General features: G+C 32.6%; 1 protein-coding gene across 5 annotated transcripts in view; it reads right to left on the minus strand.

Annotated features, from left to right (window-relative positions):
- The window catches only part of LOC136848685 (cell adhesion molecule Dscam2-like), a 279,471-nt gene that overhangs the window by 38,292 nt on the left and 218,679 nt on the right, over window positions 1-22,500 (minus strand). For 4 of the 5 annotated variants that reach the window (XM_067121161.1, XM_067121159.1, XM_067121160.1 and 1 more), the window contains exons 14-16: window positions 20,689-20,976; window positions 14,929-15,048; window positions 9,967-10,149 (exon numbers count right to left, since the gene is read on the minus strand). In XM_067121161.1, coding sequence (XP_066977262.1) covers window positions 9,967-10,149; window positions 14,929-15,048; window positions 20,689-20,976 — 591 coding nt within the window. Of the gene's footprint in view, window positions 1-9,966; window positions 10,150-14,928; window positions 15,049-20,688; window positions 20,977-21,230; window positions 21,516-22,500 lie in introns of all 5 variants that reach the window. The other variant, XM_067121158.1, reaches the window with a different exon arrangement.

Below are 22,500 nucleotides of genomic sequence, written 5' to 3' on the forward strand. Positions count from 1 at the left end.
ATATATATGTATATGTATATATATATATATATATATATATATATATATATATATATATATATATGTATATATATATATATATATATATATATATATATATATATATATATATATATATATATATATGTGTGTGTACATGATTCCGGAAATAAAAGGCAACTATACCATGTCAATCTTACAGCTGGCATGCATCACAGTATATGTTGTCAAATGCTTCCAGAGAAAACTGGAAATTATTTCTGTAACTACTGCCTGGAAGTAACACGAAAATACGACATTTCTATGACGACAATCTACCTAAGTTTCTTTCAAATATAAACAAGAGCCCGAATAACCCATCAATTCCGAGGCGTAATCTGCTAAAAATAAAAGTGAGCTGAAGAGATATTAATCATTTTTGAGCACTCAGTTTTGACACTAATTTTTTATCAACAACCCGTTATTTGGAGGGTAAGGTTTTCATCCCTAATCCCTTGATGTCTGTCTGTCCGTCTGTTTCTGTATACACAAACACACAAACACACACATATATATATACATACACACACATATATATAAAATATATAAAATATATGGAGCCTCGATGGCTCAGTCGGTAGAGCAGCAGCCTAGGACTTCGTAGAGGTCCGTGGCGCGGGTTCAAATCCGCAGCCGACTGGTCAGAGAAGGCAGACACTTTGCTATCCGTGTAGACACCCCGGGATTACGTATGTAATCAACGGATAGGTTTGCTGAAAGCAAATGGGTGTTACAGACTAATACACACATAAACAAAGCCACTCCAACATCTAAAAACATAACAGACACCTCACACGTCTCGAACTGTCGACCTAACTGCCCAGTTCTCCTCGCTGCTGGGAGAAAGGGAGCTGGGGATTGGTACGAAGCACGTACACATCGTTACCGGGGTCTAAGCGATGTCAGGCAAGGCAGCCGATCGAGGCTACGGCCTACCCCAACGCCAAATCAAAGTCCTTCGAAAAGAAGGCATCGTGCTTACCCCATATATAGAATGGGAAAAAGCACGTTAAAACGAAGAAGATATATATATAAAATATATACATACATATATGTATATATATAACATATACATATATAAATATTTATACATAAATATATATATATATATATATATATATATATATATATATATATATATATATATATATATATATATATATATTGTGTATCTATTTTCTTCTGTTAGCGTTTGTAAGCTCTAATCTCTCTCTCTCTTTCAGCTTCCACTTCCTCGCTCAGCGTTTTAAATCAATCTCTTTGGAGCAATGATCTGCTGCCTAGAGTAAGTAATCTCTCTCTCTCTCTCTCTCTCTCTCTCTCTCTCTCTCTCTCTCTCTCTCTGATTCCTTTTACCAGTGATCGGTTATTCAGTCAGTAATCCCTCGCCTTGTATCGGCAATGCTTTCCTTAAAGAAGATATTCGTCACTAACACTGAATCAGCTCTTTTCAATAACTCACTTACGCCGCAGCCTTCGTCGCTTGCAAGCATAGATAGCAGCATTCCACATACTATCATTCAAGCATGCCTTAATGTCTTAACAGTTATTTGTGGCAAATCATTATCTGTCGATAAATTCTCTTAACAGTCACTTGTACTGAATCATTAACTATCAATAAATTCTCCCAACAATAATTTGTACTGAATCATTGTCAATAAATTCTCTTAACAGTCACTTGTACTGAATCATTAATAAATTCTAATTACAAGATCCCTAGGACCAGTTTTCAAGAATGATTTATGATTTATAAAAATTAGGTATAAAATCAAGCGCTAGGACATTCTCAGCCACTCAGCTCTGAGTGAAAAGAGGGAGTTAGAGTGGATGGACAGCAAGGTGGAGAAAGTAAGCAGGAACGGAGGTAAAGTAAAAGTCTAAGAAGTGGGTGCAACTAGGGTCCGGAAAGACGTCTTAAACAATCTTTACTAATGCCGACAGTGCACCAGGTGAGGTGCAATGACGGCGCTACCCCCTACGGGATGTTTTCAAGAACACAAGACACCAAATTAACGGTAATTTGTAATACAAAATTTCAAATATACGATCGTAGCTCAATTGTAAATACCTTCTAATTTTCTGTTGAAAACATTTCTCACTTCGAAATGATAACCAGAACGCTCTATAATGTTTGTACGAAACATTGTTCAAGCTGCATTTCACGTCAGTCTATTTCGACAGAAATATGTAGTATTTCTAAACCTGGGGATTATCAACTAATACCGTACTGATTAATAATCAACGTACACCAAAGAGTATAATAATTTCGTCGCGTCCCCTGTTGTACTCCTAGTATTGCGTTTTTAATACTTAATTACTTTTTTGATCACTGTACTCTGCCATGATCTCTAATTACTTATCAAACAGGATCGAATATATTCATGCATCTTCATTGCTGTGTCTGTATACAGTGCCGTCAATCAAATTTATGTAATGGTTTAATTTAACTGATTTTACATATTAATAATTCCTAACTTAATTTAACTGATTTTAAATATTAATAATTCCTATCTAAGCATTTTTATTGTTGCCACATGCCTTCACACATTCTTCTAATGTACATCATGTGCTCTACATACCATTTTAGAAAGGTATATGCTTTAGTGTAACCATACATTACCATAAATCTGCATACTATATTTATCTATCTATCTATCTATCTATCTATTTATCTGTAGACAGACAGAAATGACGTCATATTACTATGTTTATACGTTACTACGAAGACACGCAGGCCGAACCACAATCACAATGTAATTCTGTATCTGGTGTTTAGTCTACTGCTGTGGGTCGTAGCCAGGATTAAAAGCAATGGAACGAGCAACCTCTTCCGGAGGTACTTGCTTGAAATACGAAAGAGACGTACAGCGAATATATATATATATATATACATACATATATATATATATATATATATATATATATATATATATATATATATATATATATATATATACATATATATATATACAGTATATATGTGTACATATACATGTGTGTATTGTGTACATACACATATGTATACGTATATAGATATAGATATATATATATATATATATATATATATATATATATATATATATATATATATATATATATATATATATATATATATAAATTTCAACATTAAGAGGTCTCCCTAACAGAAGGGTGGCTTCCGACAAACGTAAAAAACAACGATCAGTGCCACATTCATACTAAAATCTGCCGAATGGTGGATGAATCCCGTGTGCAGAAAATTACACCATATCAGCCGCTTCATATGCCTACACATAAGGTTCATCAGCAGCACCTCTAACCCCCAATACATACTAATTATTATTATTATTATTATTATTATTATTATTATTATTATTATTATTATTATTATTATTATTATTATTATTATTATTATGCAGAAAATGAACCCTGTTCATATGGATTAAGCCTACAGGGGCAACTGGCTTGAAATTTAAGCTTCCAAAGAATATGGTAGCCATTTGAAAGAAATAACAGAAGGTAAAGGGAAAGACGGAAGGGAGAGATCGCTTTTAAAAAAAAATAAATGAAAAAAATGATCAATGAATAGATAAAAATGTAAGTAACTTATTAGAATACAAGCAGATTTGATCAAACAGGATTCAGGTAGCATAAAGTGAGTAGATGAATTAGAGTACAGGTTAAAAGGACTCGAATTCTTCAAGACGATGAATTTATCGAATTATGATGAATAATATCAGAAGATATATGGCAAGAGCTCCCACGAACACCTTCAGTTGCATAAGCGAGTGTAGTAAGAATAATTGAATAACACAAACTAGCGTAAAACAGACACAAGAATGAACGATATCACGGAAAGAGAGAAAAGCATTAAAAGCAGAGTTTCCCTGAGCAGGAAAGAAAAAAAGTGGAAAAATATATTCCAAAAAAAGGGTATAGAGAAATGAAAAAAAAAAGGTTTTAATATCTCCTGGCGTATAATTCACGCTTCATGTAGTTTAGGTGAAACTTATTCGCAGCAGCAATTTTTATTTCACTACAAAACGGAGTTTTATTTCCGATTTGAAAAAAAAAGTAATAAAAAAAAGTTCTGGCGCATTTTCCATTTCCAATTTCGCTCATATTTTTTCATATATTTTTTCACCCCCTCTTACGTTTTAAAAAGCTTTTTTTTTATGCATTTTTTTTTCATTTATTTTTCAGCACTTACATGTAGCCGACGAAGCTTAAGCGAAATACTGTTAAAGGATTATCTCGTAAATGCTATTTATATCATATGCGATGCAAAACCCAGTGTTATGTCGGGCTAACTCTGATCGCAAAAACAATATATGCAATTTTTCCCTGGCTTTTTTTTTTTTACGGGGTGGTGTATATTCTCTAATCCTTTTTACAGGTGTAGAGTACAATGGACGATGTAACATGACTTTTACTCTCCTGATTTTGTTACTGTCATAAATGACGGTTTTCTTGTTACTTTTTTTTTTCCTTCGCTTCTGCGGGAGGAATTATGTCATAGGAGAGCTTTTTTTTTTATTCTTGATTTTAGCGTTTTTGTTTCGTTTGCATTTCGAGGTCGTACAACTAAACCCCCTGTTTTTGCGATCTCTTACTGATTTAGTTCCTGTTTTATGCGTTTTATCTGTTTATTTTATCTGTTTTGTTGATGTTCTTGAATTTCTGACTCGCATCGGGATCGACCCCACTTTGTGAGCTCAAAATTTATTTGTTTTAAACACGTGATTGTTTGTATCACAGATGGTCTTGATGTCTCCTATAATTTCATCTATAAATTTAAGCCTAATATCTCTGTTTTTAAAACTGTTGTTTTCTATTCAAATTCGCACTGCAAAAAAACAATTTCATATCACCTCTATCTTTGGCAGTTTCTCAAAAATATATGTTGTTTTCTATTTAAAATCGCACTGCAAAAAAAGTTGTTTTCTATTTAAATTCGCATTGCAAAAAAATGTTGTCTATTTAAATTCGCATTGCAAAAAAAAATGTTGTTTTCTATTTAAATTCCCATTGCAAAAAAAGTTTTCTATTTAAATTCGCATTGCAAAAAAATTTTCTATTTCAATTCGCATTGCAAAAAAATTTTCTATTTAAATTCGCATTGCAAAAATGTTTTCTGTTTAAATTTGCATTGTAATATATATATATATATATATATATATATATATATATATATATATATATATATATATATATATATATATATATATATATATATATATATATATATATATATATATATTCTATTTAAATTCTCGTTGGATAAAAGAGTGTTGCTTTTTAAATTGCATTACATAAAAAATAAATGTTTTCCATTTAAATTTGCATTGCAAAAAAATATATTTTTTTATTTAAATCGCATTGCAAAAAATAAATATTTTCTATTTAAATTTGCATTGCAAAAAAGAATGTTGTTTTCTATCTAAATTCGCATTGCATAAAAAATAAATGTTTTCTATTTAAATTCGCATTGCCAAAAAATAAATGTTTTCTGTTTAAATTCGCATTTCAAAAAAGAAATATTTTCTATTTAAATTCGCATTGCAAAAAAAGTAAATGTTTTCTTTTTAAATTGGCATTGCAAAAAATAAATTTTTTCTATTTAAATTCGCATTGCAAAAAAAGTAAATGTTTTCTATTTAAATTCGCATTGCAAAAAATAGATGTTTTCTATTTAAATTCGCATTGCAAAAAAAATAAATGTTTCCTATTTAAATTCACATTAAAAAATTTTCATATTTAAATTCGCATTGCAAAAAAAATAAATGTTTTCTATTTAAATTCGCATTGTAACAAAAAAAAATTTTCTATTTAAATTCGCTTTGCAAAAAAAAAAAAATTAAACGTTGCAAAACAAACTTTTCTATTTAAATTTGCATTGCAAAAAAATAAATGTTTTCTATTTAAATTCGCATTGCAAAAAACAAATGTTTCCTATTTAAACTTGCATTACAAAAAATGATCTCTATTTAAATTCGCATTGCAAAAAAATTTTTTCTATTTAAACTTGCATTGCAAAAATTTTTTTTTTTTAATTTAAATTCGCATTTCAAAAGAAATAAATGTTTTCTATTTAAATTCGCAATGCAAAAAAATAAATGTTTTCTATTTAAATTCGCATTGCAAAAAAAAAATGTCCTATTTAAATTCGCAATAAAAAAATTTCTATTTAAATTCGCACTGCAAAAAAATAAAATTTTCATATTTAAATTCGCATTGCAAAAATAAAATGAATGTTTTATATTTAATTTCGCATTGCAAAAAAATACATCTTTTCTATTTCAGTTCACATTGCAAAAAAATAATGTTTTCTATTTAAATTCGCATTGCAAAAAAAAAAAAAAAGAAAAATGATATCACCTCTACCTTTGACAGTCGCTCTATTCATTTGCCACAAGCAAAGAAACCGCAAAATCTTCATCGTTGTTTCTGTCGTGACGTCATCCTGGCACATGAAATAAAGCCTAAACACTATTTTCCTCAACGCGCTGAAGCCCAGCAGACATCCATTTTGAAATATGACCAGCCAAGAGCCGAAAGCAGTAATGCGGCTTCCTCTGTTTATTTATTTTTCCTCTTCATTTTTCATTTTCCTTTGCAACTCAGTCCCTCGGCTCGTTAGCCATTTTTTTTCAGTTTCTTTTACATCTATTTTTATTTTGATTTTTTTTTATGATTTTTTAAAAATTTTAGATCTCTCTTTTTTTTCGATGGTCTCACCATCAGATGTTAGATTTTCAGCTTGGGTGATGCATGGTGGAGAGAGAGAGAGAGAGAGAGAGAGAGAGAGAGAGAGAGAGAGAGAGAGAGAGAGAGAGAGAGTGGAAGGGGTCTGACTTATTAGTTTACTAAACTGGTATCACTAGAAGAATTATGAAAACCGCTGAGAGAGAGAGAGAGAGAGAGAGAGAGAGAGAGAGAGAGAGAGAGAGAGAGAGAGAGAGAGAGAGAGAGAGAGAGAGAGTGGAAGGGGTCTGACTTATTAGTTTACTAAACTGGTATCACTAGAAGAATTATGAAAACCGCTGAGAGAGAGAGAGAGAGAGAGAGAGAGAGAGAGAGTGGAAGGGGTCTGACTTATTAGTTTACTAAACTGGTATCACTAGAAGAATTATGAAAACCGCTGAGAGAGAGAGAGAGAGAGAGAGAGAGAGAGAGAGAGAGAGAGAGAGAGAGAGAGAGAGAGAGAGAGAGAGGGTCTGACTTATTAGTTTACTAAACTGGTATCACTAGAAGAATTATGAAAACCGCTGAGAGAGAGAGAGAGAGAGAGAGAGAGAGAGAGAGAGGGTCTGACTTATTAGTTTACTAAACTGGTATCACTAAAAGAATTATGAAAACCGCTGAGAGAGAGAGAGAGAGAGAGAGAGAGAGAGAGAGAGAGAGAGAGAGAGAGAGAGAGGAAGGATCTGACTTATTAGTTTACTTAACTGGTATCACTAAAAGAATGATGAAAACCGCTGAGAGAGAGAGAGAGAGAGAGAGAGAGAGAGAGAGAGAGAGAGAGAGAAGAAGGGATCTGACTTATTAGTTTACTAAACTGGTATCACTAAAAGAATGATGAAAACCGCTGAGAGAGAGAGAGAGAGAGAGAGAGAGAGAGAGAGAGAGAGAGAGAGAGAGTGGAAGGGGTCTGACTTATTGGTTTAATAAATTGGTATCACTAAAAGAATGATGAAAACCGCTGAGAGAGAGAGAGAGAGAGAGAGAGAGAGAGAGAGAGAGAGAGAGAGAGAGAGAGAGAGAGAGAGAGAAGAAGGTATCTGACTTATTAGTTTACTAAACTGGTATCACTAAAAGAATGATGAAAACCGCTGAGAGAGAGAGAGAGAGAGAGAGAGAGAGAGAGAGAGAGAGAGAGAGAGAGAGAGAGAGAGAGAGAAGAAGGATCTGACTTATTAGTTTACTAAACTGGTATCACTAAAAGAATGATGAAAACCGCTGAGAGAGAGAGAGAGAGAGAGAGAGAGAGAGAGAGAGAGAGAGAGAGAGAGAGAGAGAGAGAGAGAGCCATTTATGTAAAATATTCCATTTCTTAGAGAAGCGAATACTGAGAAAATGTGAGAAATAATAACGATTCACAATGTCGAAATGAAACAAATGTCTCTAGCAAAATAAATAAATAAATAAATAAATAAATAAAGAAAATACATTTATTCTCTACGTTATGTCCATTTTCCAAGGATCAGTAGCTAATTGCTTTTTAATCACTTATATCCACACAAATATCTTAATGCCGAGAGCAGTTACCGTGATTTAACATCGATTATCCTATAACTGCGAGTTACGTGATGATAAAATGCAAAATGATTATCAACATATACAAATGAATAATTTTCGTAGTGACAGGTTCATAACATTTATATGAAAAAAAGGCGCTCGGGTAATGTTTGCCTAACTCTGACCCATTATCCTGTTTAAAAAAATATCTCAACTTAAAAATTTTAATTTAGAAACTTAAAATTATTAATTTATTTAAGTCAGGCTGGTGAATCCATGTTGCTTGGAAGTTAGTTCATTCATAGTTTAACAACATAAAGGGAAAAGAAAGTTTATATAAAAACGGAACAGGGATAATGTTTGCCTAATTTAGACCCATTATCTTCTTATAAAATTATATTTAGCTTAAAAATATAAATTTAGTGATGTTAGGCTTGGAAGATGGTTCATTCACAGTTTATCAGTATAAAGAGAAAAAAAAAATTTCTGTAAGAAAAGGCACAGGGATAATGCTTGCCTAACTCAGACCCATTATCTTGTTAAAAAAAATAGTTAACTTAAAAATATTAATTTTGTTAAGTTAGGCTGGTGCATCCATATTGCTTGGAAGATAGTTCATTCGCAGTTTAACAGTGTAAAGGGAAGAGAAAATTCATATGTAAATGGAATAGGGATAATATTTGCCTATCTCAGACCCATTATCTTGTTAAAAAACAAATAGTTAACATAAAATCCTCAATTTACTTAAATTAGGCTAGTGCATCCAATTAACTTATTGGTTCATTTACAGTTTAACAGTACAAAGAGAAAAGAAAGCATGACTCAGTCATAAATATTTACCTCAGATACGAAAATAAATCAAATCAAAGGTAATTCATGCATTTAATAATACTCAGTTCACTTCCGTATCATCATCACTAAACCTAAATTTTGATCACGATAAACCATTTAATTTATATATAAGAAAAACTTGGTTAACTCGAACCACCAAATTGCCAAAACAAGAATAAATCCAGTTGACAGCTGGATTCAACTAATAAAATAAATGGCTGATTCACGAGAGAGAGAGAGAGAGAGAGAGAGAGAGAGAGAGAGAGAGAGAGAGAGAGAGAGAGAGAGAGAGAGAGAGAGATACGGAATATACGGAGAGCGCAAAAAGTTCTGTCCCTCAAGATGGAATCTAACACTTCAAGGTTTAAACCTGGTGATTGACTAAATACTGGTCCCGTCAATTGACATTCAGTTCCATTTATCTTCATTTCAAATCTTATTGAATTCTTGTTGGAAATCAATAATATACACGGCGAAAGATTTCCAGGGTAGATTCATTTTCTATATCAGTATAAAAACATCCCCGACAAATTCTCACAGCAATCTAAAACACCTTTAAAACATATTGAATCTTACCATACAAAGGAAATTATCTTTACCCTACTGACTACCATAAGTAACGAAAAGATTTTTCAAGTAGATGAGTGTTTTCAGTATTACTGAAAGTCTTTATGAATGCTAATTTTTCACCTTTATTTAAAGGATTTAATCTGTTTAAATTATTTCATTGCTATTCAAGCATCGTTCCTATTATTTTCTATAACTGATAACTTTCATTCTTGGTTTTTATTACTGATTCTTTACACAACAAAATGTTTAAATATAGAATAAAACCTTATTATTCATAGCATAATATCGTTAAAACAGTAAATATAAAAAAAAAAGTAAAATAAATCTTACCATTAACCGTCAGTTTCACGAGGGCGGACAACCCGCCGCCCACGCTATTCGACGCCTCGCAAAGATACTGGCCCTCATCTTCCGTTCGGGCGCCTATGACAACGAGGCTTCCGTTGTTGGCTACGCCCACACCTAGCCCCAGTCCGCCGCCCAAAATCGGGCTGTACTGGCCAGGCTGGTCTTCTGGAATTGGGGCGTAAGAAGCATCATCAAATGAGTGAAAGTAGTTGGTTATTCTAATATAATTGGTGAAAGGAAAAATTATAAATCCATATACGTAACACACATACACACACACACACACACACACACACACACACACACACACACACACATATATATATATATATATATATATATATATATATATATATATATATATATATATATATATATATATATATATATATATATGAGACACTAACATTCATATATTCATTATTACACACACATTACATTACACACACACACACACACATATATATATATATATATATATATATATATATATATATATATATATATATATATATGTGTGTGTGTGTGTGTGTGTGTGTGTGTGTGTGTGTGTATATATATATATATATATATATATATATATATATATATATATATATATATATATATATATATATATATGTATATATATATATATATATATATATATATATATATATATATATATATATATATATATATATATATATATATATATATATATATATATATATATATATATATATATATATATATATATATATATATATATATATATATATATATATATATATATACACACACACAGACGGAATGAATTATAAAGAATAAAGTCAGCACGATTACAGTGGTGTGGCTAAAATTGCATTAATATGTGATTCAATTTGCATAATAGGATATAATGCAAACGGGCAGGCTAAGATTATACTAATACGAGACACATGCGTGCAACAGGGATATAATAGTAAGGAAGAGCATTCATGAACAAAGCCCCTTCGTAAACACTCTAATAGATAATAAGCCTGATTTATATTTAGGAAGATGTAAGAATGAAGTAATATTATTTACGGAAAGATGGAAAAACACAAAACAGTGGCAGAGAAAAATATGCAGAGATACGACATTGAAATGTAATATATCATCTCAGGAAGATTCGCGAATGCAGTAATATTATTTACGGAAAGATGGAAAAGCACAAAACAACTGCAGAGAAAAATATGTTGATACACGACACTGAAATGTAATATATCATCTTACGAAGTTTCATAAATAAAGTAATATTACTTAGAGAAAGATGATAAAACACAAAACGATTGCAGAGAAAATATTCAGAGATACAACACTGAAATGAAGTATAACGCGAGAGTTTTCATGGAAAGCATCACTTGAGAATTAATTAAAAGTTACAATTATAACCTTTACACAATGACCTGATATACAGTTTAAAATCACGATTTAAGCCAGCTCTGAATATAACCTACCTGGTGAATAAGTATAAAATGCAAAGAGGCTTGGTCAAAATTTGGAAAATGGAAGCTACACAGTAGACTGATGCGAAAATTACAGGATTGCATGCAAACTGAGCTGTCAAGCCAATGGGCCAGACATCTTTTGTTCCAATTTGGTACCACCTAAGCTGGCAAACTCTAGGTTGGCATTTCGAAGGCCATCGTGTTTAGATAACATTGTGACATGATAGTCTTTTCAAGTTGGTTGGTTGGTCACAGTTATTAGACATGGTATAAATCTTTTCAAAGCGACATTCAGAAAAACTAAAGGGACAATAAAATCTTATTCATATACATTGTTGAAAAGGCCCTCAGGCTGAATTGTCATGCTACAGCAATGAATAAATTGGCAATACAAAAACTGCTTGTGAGTTGCTCAAGGAGCAAGAGCCCGTGCTGGCATACACCTATCATAACCTTAAACAACAACGGAAGACTGCTACTTCAGATGGTACTACGGACTAAGTAGTCATAAAAGATGACATGAAATGACTGTGAGATTCGTAGCATACCTAAACAGCTGTGCAACCACCAAGTGAAAAACTAATAATCTCAATACATTTTACAACAGAAAATACGAACATTTAATTGAAGAGTCTATTCTCTGATATATAGTCAAAGAACTTCAGATATTAAGTAGAGAAAGTCAGTCAACAATCATGAACCGATAACTTTTGAGTCCTAGGAAAATTGCAAAATACAACAAGAATCTTCTAATCATAAGAAATATAATAAAAATGGGATCGACTGCACTCTAGAGGTTACCATCTTGTGCTAGGGATCCAGGTTGGAAGAATTATTATGTTAGGTTAGGTTAAACATTTGAAGAAATATGATTCATATATGTAGTCATAACCCCAAAATGAAGTTGCTCAATAATACACGTTACTGCAATTATATCGTGAAAAACACGAAATCTCAGTGTCTTCGAATTTGCCTTTCACCTTGCCTGACAGACCTTCTTATGTTTATATGCCGCGGGACAACTGTGGTATTGGATGAAAATTACCTCAGGTTTTCTTATAAGACTCAAAACGAATCAAAATCATAAACACTTAGGTGACGAACTTTACTGCAAATCCAATTTCGAAATGGAATGGAATGGAATATAGAGTTTAGGCCAAAAGGCCAAGCACTGGGACCTATGAGGTCATTCAGCGCTGGAAAGGAAATTGAGAGTAGGTATGTTTGAAAGGTGTAACAAGAGGAAAACCTCGCAGTTGAAATAATTGGTAGGAGAGGGTGGATAGCAAGATGAAAGAAAGATAATGTAAATGGAGGTACAGTAAAAGGAACGAAAGGGTTGCAGCTACGGGGCCAAAGGGACGCTGCAAAGAACCTTTACTGCACCCCGTGAGGTGCACTGACGGCACTACCTCCTACGGGGCCCAATTGCGTAATGCACCAAACCAAAATTATTGGAGAATTATATATCAACCGCACCAACAACTAACTACCTGTACTCAAAGCGTTATTTGTTCATGAGTGTTGAGGTTTACTCAATCCGCATGAACCGGCTCCATCGGACTGACAATCAACTTTGTCAAAGCCGCGACAACTCCAGGAAATAATCCGTTCGCTGTATAATTTATCTTCAGACCGGTAAACGCATCACGTAAGCTGATACTCGAAATTTCGATGCTTTAAAACCTTTACAACTAGAAATTGAATATACATCGGATTACGTTTAAATAAAGCGAGTACCAGAGAGAGAGAGAGAGAGAGAGAGAGAGAGAGAGAGAGAGAGAGAGAGAGAGAGAGAGAGAGAGAGAGGGTTAATTCTGTCAAATGAAAGGTGAGTAAAGAGAGAGAGAGAGAGAGAGTGGTTAATTCTGTCAAAGGAAAGGTGAGTAAAAATAAAGTTGGAGAGAGAGAGAGAGAGAGAGAGAGAGAGAGAGGTTTAATTCTGTCAAATGAAAGGTGAGTAAAGAGAGAGAGAGAGAGAGAGAGAGAGAGAGAGAGAGAGAGAGAGAGAGAGAGAGAGAGAGAGAGAGAGGTTAATTCTGTCAAAGGAAAGGTGAGTAAAAATAAAGTTGGAGAGAGAGAGAGAGAGAGAGAGAGAGAGAGAGAGAGAGAGAGAGAGAGAGAGCGAGAAACAGGATAATATTCGCCATATGGGAAATCACATAGTAAAGCAGTTTGTAGTGTTGGCAGGAGAGAGAGAGAGAGAGAGAGAGAGAGAGAGAGAGAGAGAGAGAGAGAGAGAGAGAGAGAGAGAGAGAGAGAGAGAGAAATATAATTTTTTCCAGCATGATTGAATAGTTAAAGACAGTTGTGTTTGTAGTCCATCCTGACAAATACAAAATGATTTGTTCACTATTTGAACGCGTCGACTAATGGCGTGTTATATGTTTCAACAATAGTTTTCATTTATACAGGTTTAGGAGTTCGGTGACTGTCAATTTTTTTAATTTTAGCCGTTCCGAATATATATATATTTTGCTTTCAAATAAAATGAACGTATATATATATATATATATATATATATATATATATATATATATATGTATATATATATATATATGTGTGTGTGTGTGTGTGTGTATACTGTATATATATATATATATATATATATATATATATATATATATATATATATATATATATATATATATATATATATATAAATATATATACATACATACATACATATATATATATATATATATATATATATATATATATATATATATATATATACATATACTGAGTATATTAATTTACCTATAAGCGTAAGATAAGATACAGCAGAGGTTTTGAATGAATGTATGCATATAAAGTGATAATGTCACAGTCATTTCTGTATTTTCACGTACATAAATATGTAATAAATATCTTCAATCTGCTATTGTAATTTTCTGCATGCCCTGTGGCGCGCAGAAATTGTATTGTGCAATACATTGATAGAATGACTACGTATATAATTACGTGTAGAACCCCTCATTATTCCTGAATTTACTACGCATACGTTGATTCATTCTTTTTGCATGTCCGTCGTCTACTATGCACTGTTTAGTGATTTGTATTGTTCAAAGTTGTCAAAGCCTTAGTGATTGCATATGAAGAGGAAGACTGAACGTACTTAAAAGGCCTTTCAACCACTACTTTGTACTAGGCAAAGAACGAAGCACATTCGCACTCTTTCATATAAATATAAGAAAGGAACATATATACTAGTACGAATATTCATGTCACAAATACAATTATCAATGTCAACATCATCAGTCCTAATGTAAAATGTATATTAATTCATAATACACACATGCATGCATATAATAGTACAAAATATCGCTTTGCCTTAATTTAAACTGCATTAACAACAACCGTGACAGACAGTTCAAGCTTCAGATGTAAGAAATGCAAAAACACAATTCAAAACCTCTCTCTCTCTGCATTTATTTCAATCAGCAATTCTTAACATTACGGATATCGCTGGAGATCCTTCCAGTCCACTTACCTCTTATCCTTCGCCAGCTGACCTTGGGCGTTGGGAATCCTTGGGCGTGGCAAGGTATGTGCACAGAGCCGCCCAGGATGACAGAGGAGTCCCTAGGGGCTTCTACCCACGAAGGTGGCACTGTGGAAGTCGACGAAGGGAAACGGAAGGTTTATGAGAAAAGCGCGACTTAGAGTGAGAGTTGTGTCTCATTTACGCTAGTTGTAAAGATATAAGTTATATTTATATTGATCTTTATAGTTATAGTGATTCGTATCTCTTGAGATGAGTATGCTGTAGCTGGTTATAATTATCAATACTGGAAGTAGATGAAATAGACCTTGTGGGAGGTAGAGTTAAAGCGCGTATCACTTCAGAAGTTAAAATACCACTTCTGATAAGTGTCGCGTGAAAGAAAGTTACTGGGCATGTGCTAAAGACCACTCGAAAAGAGTTAAGGAATATTTCAAAAGTGTACTGAGCACACTATGAGATATATTATCACTTCAAAATAATCAGGTTATACTTTGCGATACGGGTCACTAGAAAAGAATTAGGATATATTTTGGAGAAATTATAATTTTATATTCAAGGGAAAATATAATTTGAAAGTATCTGGTGTCTAACTCGTTGAGCCAGTCACTTGAAGTAAACCACTGTATGAAATGTGGACACCTTCAACTTGAAAGGGTGTTAAGGTTTAATTCTTAAAAAAAAAAAAAATTGTAGAGACAAATTAAGAGTATGCAATGAGGATAATGTTAGCTGCACACAGATATATTTTGCGATACGTATCACTTGAAAAAATGTTGCAATTTGAGCCATAATTTGATGTAAAAAATTTCTAAATGACAATGTAAGTAATAAATCATCAACTTAATGCGTATGACCTCGTTTACTAAAAAAAAATAAAAAATGAAAAAAAAAAACAGGTTATCTGTCCTAGAAAGTTTCTTGCAAAATTTCAGGCACGATAACATTCAATGATTATGTGAAACTAATGTATCCTACTTATAACAATAATAATGATAATAATAATAATAATAATAATAATAATAATAATAATAATAATAATAATAATAATAATAATAATAATGCCTATCTTTCGTAATAATAATAATAATAATAATAATAATAATAATAATAATAATAATAATAATAATAATAATAATAATAATAATAATAATAATAATACCTATCCTTTAACATACGTCCCTTGGTATATACTATTTTGTGATATGAACAGTTCACTTTACCTTCGCCTTCTATTGTGAAAATTCCGTTAACAAATAAAAAAAATTAAAAGGTTTATAAACAGAAAATAATGTTTTGGGTACGGCCATTTATATGTATTAAATATACCATCTTGTATTGGCATTCACTATTCATATTACTATCATTAGTGTATTATATTATTCCTTTATTTACTAGTCCAATTATTTGCACATTAATTTAATCTTTATTTATAATTATCATTATCACTGTTAGTGCTGTGGTCAACCACAGTAAAATGGTGGAGTAGTTTCACCAGAGATCATTTTTAAATGTTACTTTTATTTTCCTATTATTTGTTACATACATTCCTTGATCTTATTATTTATTTATTCAGTATCTTATCTATAATTATGATTATTATTGTCAGCATTGTTAATTATCCCGCCAGTCATAATGTAGTGAAACAAAAGAAATTTAACAAGAGGTAATTGTCATAGGACAAATTTAATCTTGGCCCTAAAATTCTCTGTATCTGTTACTCCACATTTCTTTGTATTTTTTTTTTTTTATATAAGACTAAACGCTCTCATAAGCAATTAAAACTTAACTACTATCGTTAAGAGTTTTCTGTTATTTAATCTTGATGGGATGGGGCTGCAATCTGGGCATTTATCTCCACGGCTGATATTAAAAATACGGTTGTTAATTTCACGGAAATTGAGTTTGAATTACGCTTGGTGGAAAAGAGTATGCTTTTTGGGTAGAGGTATGTACAGCATATTTACAAATAAAGAATTTTTTTTTTTATTTTCAATTTAGTACAATTACAGACGAAGAAAGCCGTGTCCTATTGTTTGAAAGACATGAATTATTACCTTTTCTGGTATGGCAAACTTCGTATACATACAGATAACGACAACCGTATCGTATTATTTTACACAAAAAGAATAATTTTATTTTTAGTCTTGTTAATTTACATGTAATGCCAACTTCAATACCTTTCAAGTTAAGAATCCTTGTTTTTCGCAGACGTGTTCCTTGTGTTGACAGGTAATGAAATGTCGCTTTTCCGAATGAGAAACTAGTGTTCGCAAATTTATAGGCTATCGAAATCTCGTCACTTGATGAAATCCCTAAAGAATATGAAACTCATTAAAAACAACTGACGAAGGAAAACGTCAGGTGAACACTCATTATTTGCTCTGTCAGCCAGGTGGTCATTTCTTTATGAGGTTCTCATACAAGTGTGACGCGACCAAGCGTCACTGCCCTTCTGGCTGTGTCCAAATCAGACAATGAAACGAACTGCCTCTAGGAATGAAGGGGAAATGACAAATTCCCCTGGACCGCGAGGGCGTCGCAAAGTGAAATAAAAAGAACGGAGGAAAGAAATAAATGGGGGGTATTGGTGTGGAAAAGGGGAAACCAATAAGGTGCGGCGCTCCCGAATTTTTTATGCATCGCCCGTACGTTTCGATTCCGCTCCGACCAATTATTGGGGGGCTATTTTCGGGCCTCACAACCTCATATGAAGCGGCGAAATCAATATGACTGTCAATGAAGTTCGTAGAGGTTACTTAGAGTAACTATTGAAAGAATAGAGATTGGGAATTTTAATTTCCCTCGTCGATCGCGCAGCAGATAAGCAGATTAATTGAATGCTTATAAAAATACCGAGTGATCAGATAGTGGGATTTCATCTGATGATTCTGTTATAATTACTTCTGCTCTTGTTATTATTATCTCATTAAATAATACTGCTTCTCATATTCTAATAATGAGCAGTCTCTATTTTTCTTACGATTTCCTTTTGGTCTAAGGGCATGTTAAAACGTAATCTTTATATACCGTGCATATATCTAATAAGTATACATGAAAAAATACTTAATATAAAAGGTTTAAATCACGAATTCCAAGTATTAATAATTATAATAATTACTTAACTTCCTATTGAGTTCAAATTTGCTGTTCTTAATTACACAGGGAAAGCTAATCATAAGAAGAACGTGTGCAATATGGCAATATTAATCAACGATATATAATTACAAGAAAGCCTCTACCATTATTATTATTATTATTATTATTATTATTATTATTATTATTATTATTATTATTATTATTATTATTATTATTATTATTATTATTATCTTAATCATGACCAACAAGAAACTGTGGTCAGTATCCTAAACTAATGATGAGAGAAAATAGTCTTATGTTTTATCCACCTTAATAAAAAAAGCTTATTTTTTGCCTATTTTGTCCAGAACGAGTTGATAATACTCCGATATTAACTATTTTTCCCCTACACTTTCCACTCGGAGAGATAAAACGGAAAGTACGCAAATAATTTTGACAGGGAATGAAAACTTCATCATTGATGCACTTGAAAAACTTGAAAATAACAACTACAATAATAATAATAATAATAATAATAATAATAATAATAATAATAATAATAATAATAATAATAATAATAATAATAATAATAATAATAATAATAATAATACATTTGCAACTAGATTTTACTTATGTGAAGAATTCAGTATTAACAATTTTCACTTCTGTACATGTTACGTATGAGAAAAATAATGCAGGAGTAATGATGATAATAAAAAAAAGTTACTTAAAAATAATCATAATTTTCATTTCTACAACATAAATTCATTTCCACAAATATGAAATGGTAATGCAAATAACCTCATTTCAGACAGTGCTCACATCATCACTATATAATCTTTGATGGATTAAATTCCAAAAAATCACTACAACGCAGTTGGATAATTTAATATTAAAACCTGGATTACCTAAAACTAAGGCAGTATTTACCAAATTTTATTTTCAACTGTTCTAAAATAAAAACTGGAAAAAGAATATATCTAACTTTTACATGTCTCTAAAACAGCAGGGTATTTACAATGCTAATATGTAGGAGTCTACCATCAGTGTATTTAATGAAATGTCGATTCTCTATGGACCAGAATGTTTTATTTATTTTATTTTTTTTTTTGTCTTTGATGGAATTCACAGAAAAAAGGTTTTCGAATTAAATGATGCTTCGGACTTGGGAGTTTAAATGTATGTGGTTAGTGACAAAACAAGTCTATATATATATATCTTCTGGGGTTTCCAATAACCTACTTAAAAATAAAAAGGTTTCAGAATTTTTCATTCATGTTAATTTTTTTACCATAATAAATGGCAGTTCCACTAATCCTTTACACATGCTGATGCCATGCACTCTTTTTAAATTGTATTTTTTACATCAACAAATGATGAAATCGTTCACACTAAACACGACATTTCCTCTATTCATGTTACATTTTTGACAACTGATCAATACCCACAATTTCAGCAAAAGAACCATAGACATAGTTAAATGGATGTATAAACACCTACAAGACATAGTTAACTGAATGCATAAACATCTACGAGGCATAGTATTTACACTGCATAATACTTCAGCTGTCAGTTTGCAATGAAAATGCAGATGAATTATCCTGTTGCTAAATGACTTTCATATTCATACCACAACCAAATAAGAATCGCAGGCCGTTGGAAACCCCTTTTCGATAATCCGATGACTTTAGTAGTAGAGTAAGAATGTCAAAAGAACTAAAAAAAAAAGAAAATACTACAAATATATTATATACAATATTCTAATCAATCACTGAATGCTCGTTTATGAGTAAAACAAGAAATAAAGGAGTCGAAAGATGAAAAATTGTATCGAGGTAAAACATTCAAAAACATGCTGTAAAAACCCATGCAATAAAATTTCATAAACGAGTAAAGAAGGGGAAAAAAAGCAAAAGAAATATTACCTGGCAATGTGACGCCCCACGTCTCAAAAATCTGACTTTCAAAATAAACCATGTGGTGATATTTTCATCTTGTTAAAAAATAGGAAAGGCAAGGAGCCTCTGTTTCTCTTCTAAAAGGAATATATATATATATATATATATATATATATATATATATATATATATATATATATATATATATATATATATGTATATATATACATATATATATATATATATATATATATATATATATATATATATATATATATATATATATATATATATGTATATATATATATATATATATATGCATAAAACGTGAGAACCAAAGGTCTGACACTAGTAAAGACTTGATTTGCTCTGTGATCTGGAAATGATCTAAAATCCAAAGATATTTCACAGTTTTTTTTTTAATCTAATCCTGCTGGAGGAGGTCATTCCTCACAGATATCTTTTCTTTGAAAAAATAAAAGCGTCTCTGACGAAACCAAAAAATAAGAGCATTTTCATAATTCCTTTCAAAACATGAACAAGTAAGACTCTGATCTTTTTGCACAAAAGAAAACGGATATACTAATGACAATCTTCCAGTATGAGGACATCTAAATAATCTCTGTTGTAGCATGTATAAAACAAATTATCAATTGGTCAATGCATCATGAGATCTGAGTGTTGAAATGGAAGTCTTTGATGTATCTAATCTCTCTTTGTATCGACACTGACTATATTTGGGTGTACCTTCTTCGGCAGGAGCAGCACTTACCTTTGATCACAAGGGTCTCGGAATGGGAGGCCACCCGGGCGGCGTTTGTGGCCTGGCAGGTATAGTTTCCGCTGTGGTGGGCCTGTGCCTTCGTCAGGAGGATCATGCTGGACAGCTGGTCCAGAGGGCGCACGTCAACGCCTGCTGGCGGGTCTTGGGAGAGCGGCAACCCATCCCTCAGCCACGTCAGGGTGAGGGGAGGGTCTCCACTCCTGACGGAGCAGATGGCTTGCACCCTCTCTCCTTCGTTAAACTCTCCGAAGCCAGCAAGGATTATTGTGGGAGGAACTACACACGATGAATAGGGGAGGAGGTTTTGTTTGATTGTTTGATTTTTTTAAGGAGGGGGTTGAGTGAGGAGGAGGTGGAGGAGGAGGAGGAGGAGAAGAAGTCGTCAGTCAGAGAATCCGCAAACACACACACGTCACCAATTAGGACCAGCGTCGTCCCCCGACATCAGGCAGGAGGAAGAGAATGGCAAAGAAACTGAGATCAAAGGGGAAAAAAATATCTACGGATAAGAAATGGAGAATGGAAGTTACCATTGACGTGGAGCAGAGCCGTGTGGTGCACGCTTGCCGCGTCGTTGGTCGCCGTGCAGGTGTAGTTGCCGGCGTGCACGGGCGTCAGGTGGTTAATTGCCAAGACGCTCGTGTACTGGTCGAACTGCCTGACCTGCACGCCTCCCACGCTCTCCGCAGGCACGCCGTCTTTCATCCAGACGATCTGCAGGGGCGTGTCGCCCCCGTTGACGCTGCACTGCGTCGACACTCTTTCGCCGAGTGTCAGGTCGCCGCGGAAATTGAACGTGCTCAACTTGGGCGGAACTGTGATGGGAAAGCTTTGATCCTCTCGCACAAAACCAGCACATTTTACAGAAAAAACACAACTACTTTTCATGAAAACTTCTATGAAATATAAATACACTCGAGGAAAAACAGAGTGCAAAACTATCTCTTGAAAAATAATGTGGAAATTTAAAAAAATCTGGTGACACTTCGTGAAGATTAATAAATGGCATTTAGCGAGAGGACTAAAATATAACATATTGATCGATAACAAAATATCTCAAAGGCTTCTTCTTAAAAATAAGATCAGTTGCCCAAAAAAATAACAGGTAGCCCATTGACTGAAGAGCATTTCATAATTTTTTTTGTTTTGATATATAATTCAATTCTGAATAGCGTATAAATTGCTAAACAGTGTGTAAATGTTTGCTGTCATTTTCATCATTTGTACGGCATACTTAAAATGCAGTTATTATACGCCTTGTTTCTTTTTATCCAAGAGAAAAAGTGCTCAATGGGGGCTGGGAATAATTCAATCTAATAAAACATATCTTAATGCTACAGTAACATACACACACTTTAAATGTTTCTCATTTTTAACGAGAAGAGAATAAGAGGCTTACATGTGATCAGGAAATACTTCAAATACTTCTGATTTACATTATTCACCTATACATTCTGCACAAAGGACTTTAAATCATATTCTGAAACACGTTTCAATTTTTACATTAGTCATTTGCCCTTTCGTAAAAGGATCTCTCTAGAGAAGATAATCTTAATATTACAGGTTCTTAAAATTACAGGTTCAATCAAAATTTCAATTCGAGTCAATAGGAAAAATTATTCTAATATCACTCCACAAATGACCTTGCAACATCTTAAAGAATTACAAGAATTGTAAAGATGCAACTTGTTCCCACTGACCTTACATCATCCGTCAGATTTACCAAACATTATTCATCAATATCACTTTAATAATTAGAAGGACTAAGGCAACCTACAGAGAATAAATTAGAGCAATGAA

This window comes from Macrobrachium rosenbergii, chromosome 19 (genome assembly GCF_040412425.1).
Source record: "Macrobrachium rosenbergii isolate ZJJX-2024 chromosome 19, ASM4041242v1, whole genome shotgun sequence".
In the NCBI taxonomy this organism is placed as follows: domain Eukaryota; kingdom Metazoa; phylum Arthropoda; class Malacostraca; order Decapoda; family Palaemonidae; genus Macrobrachium; species Macrobrachium rosenbergii.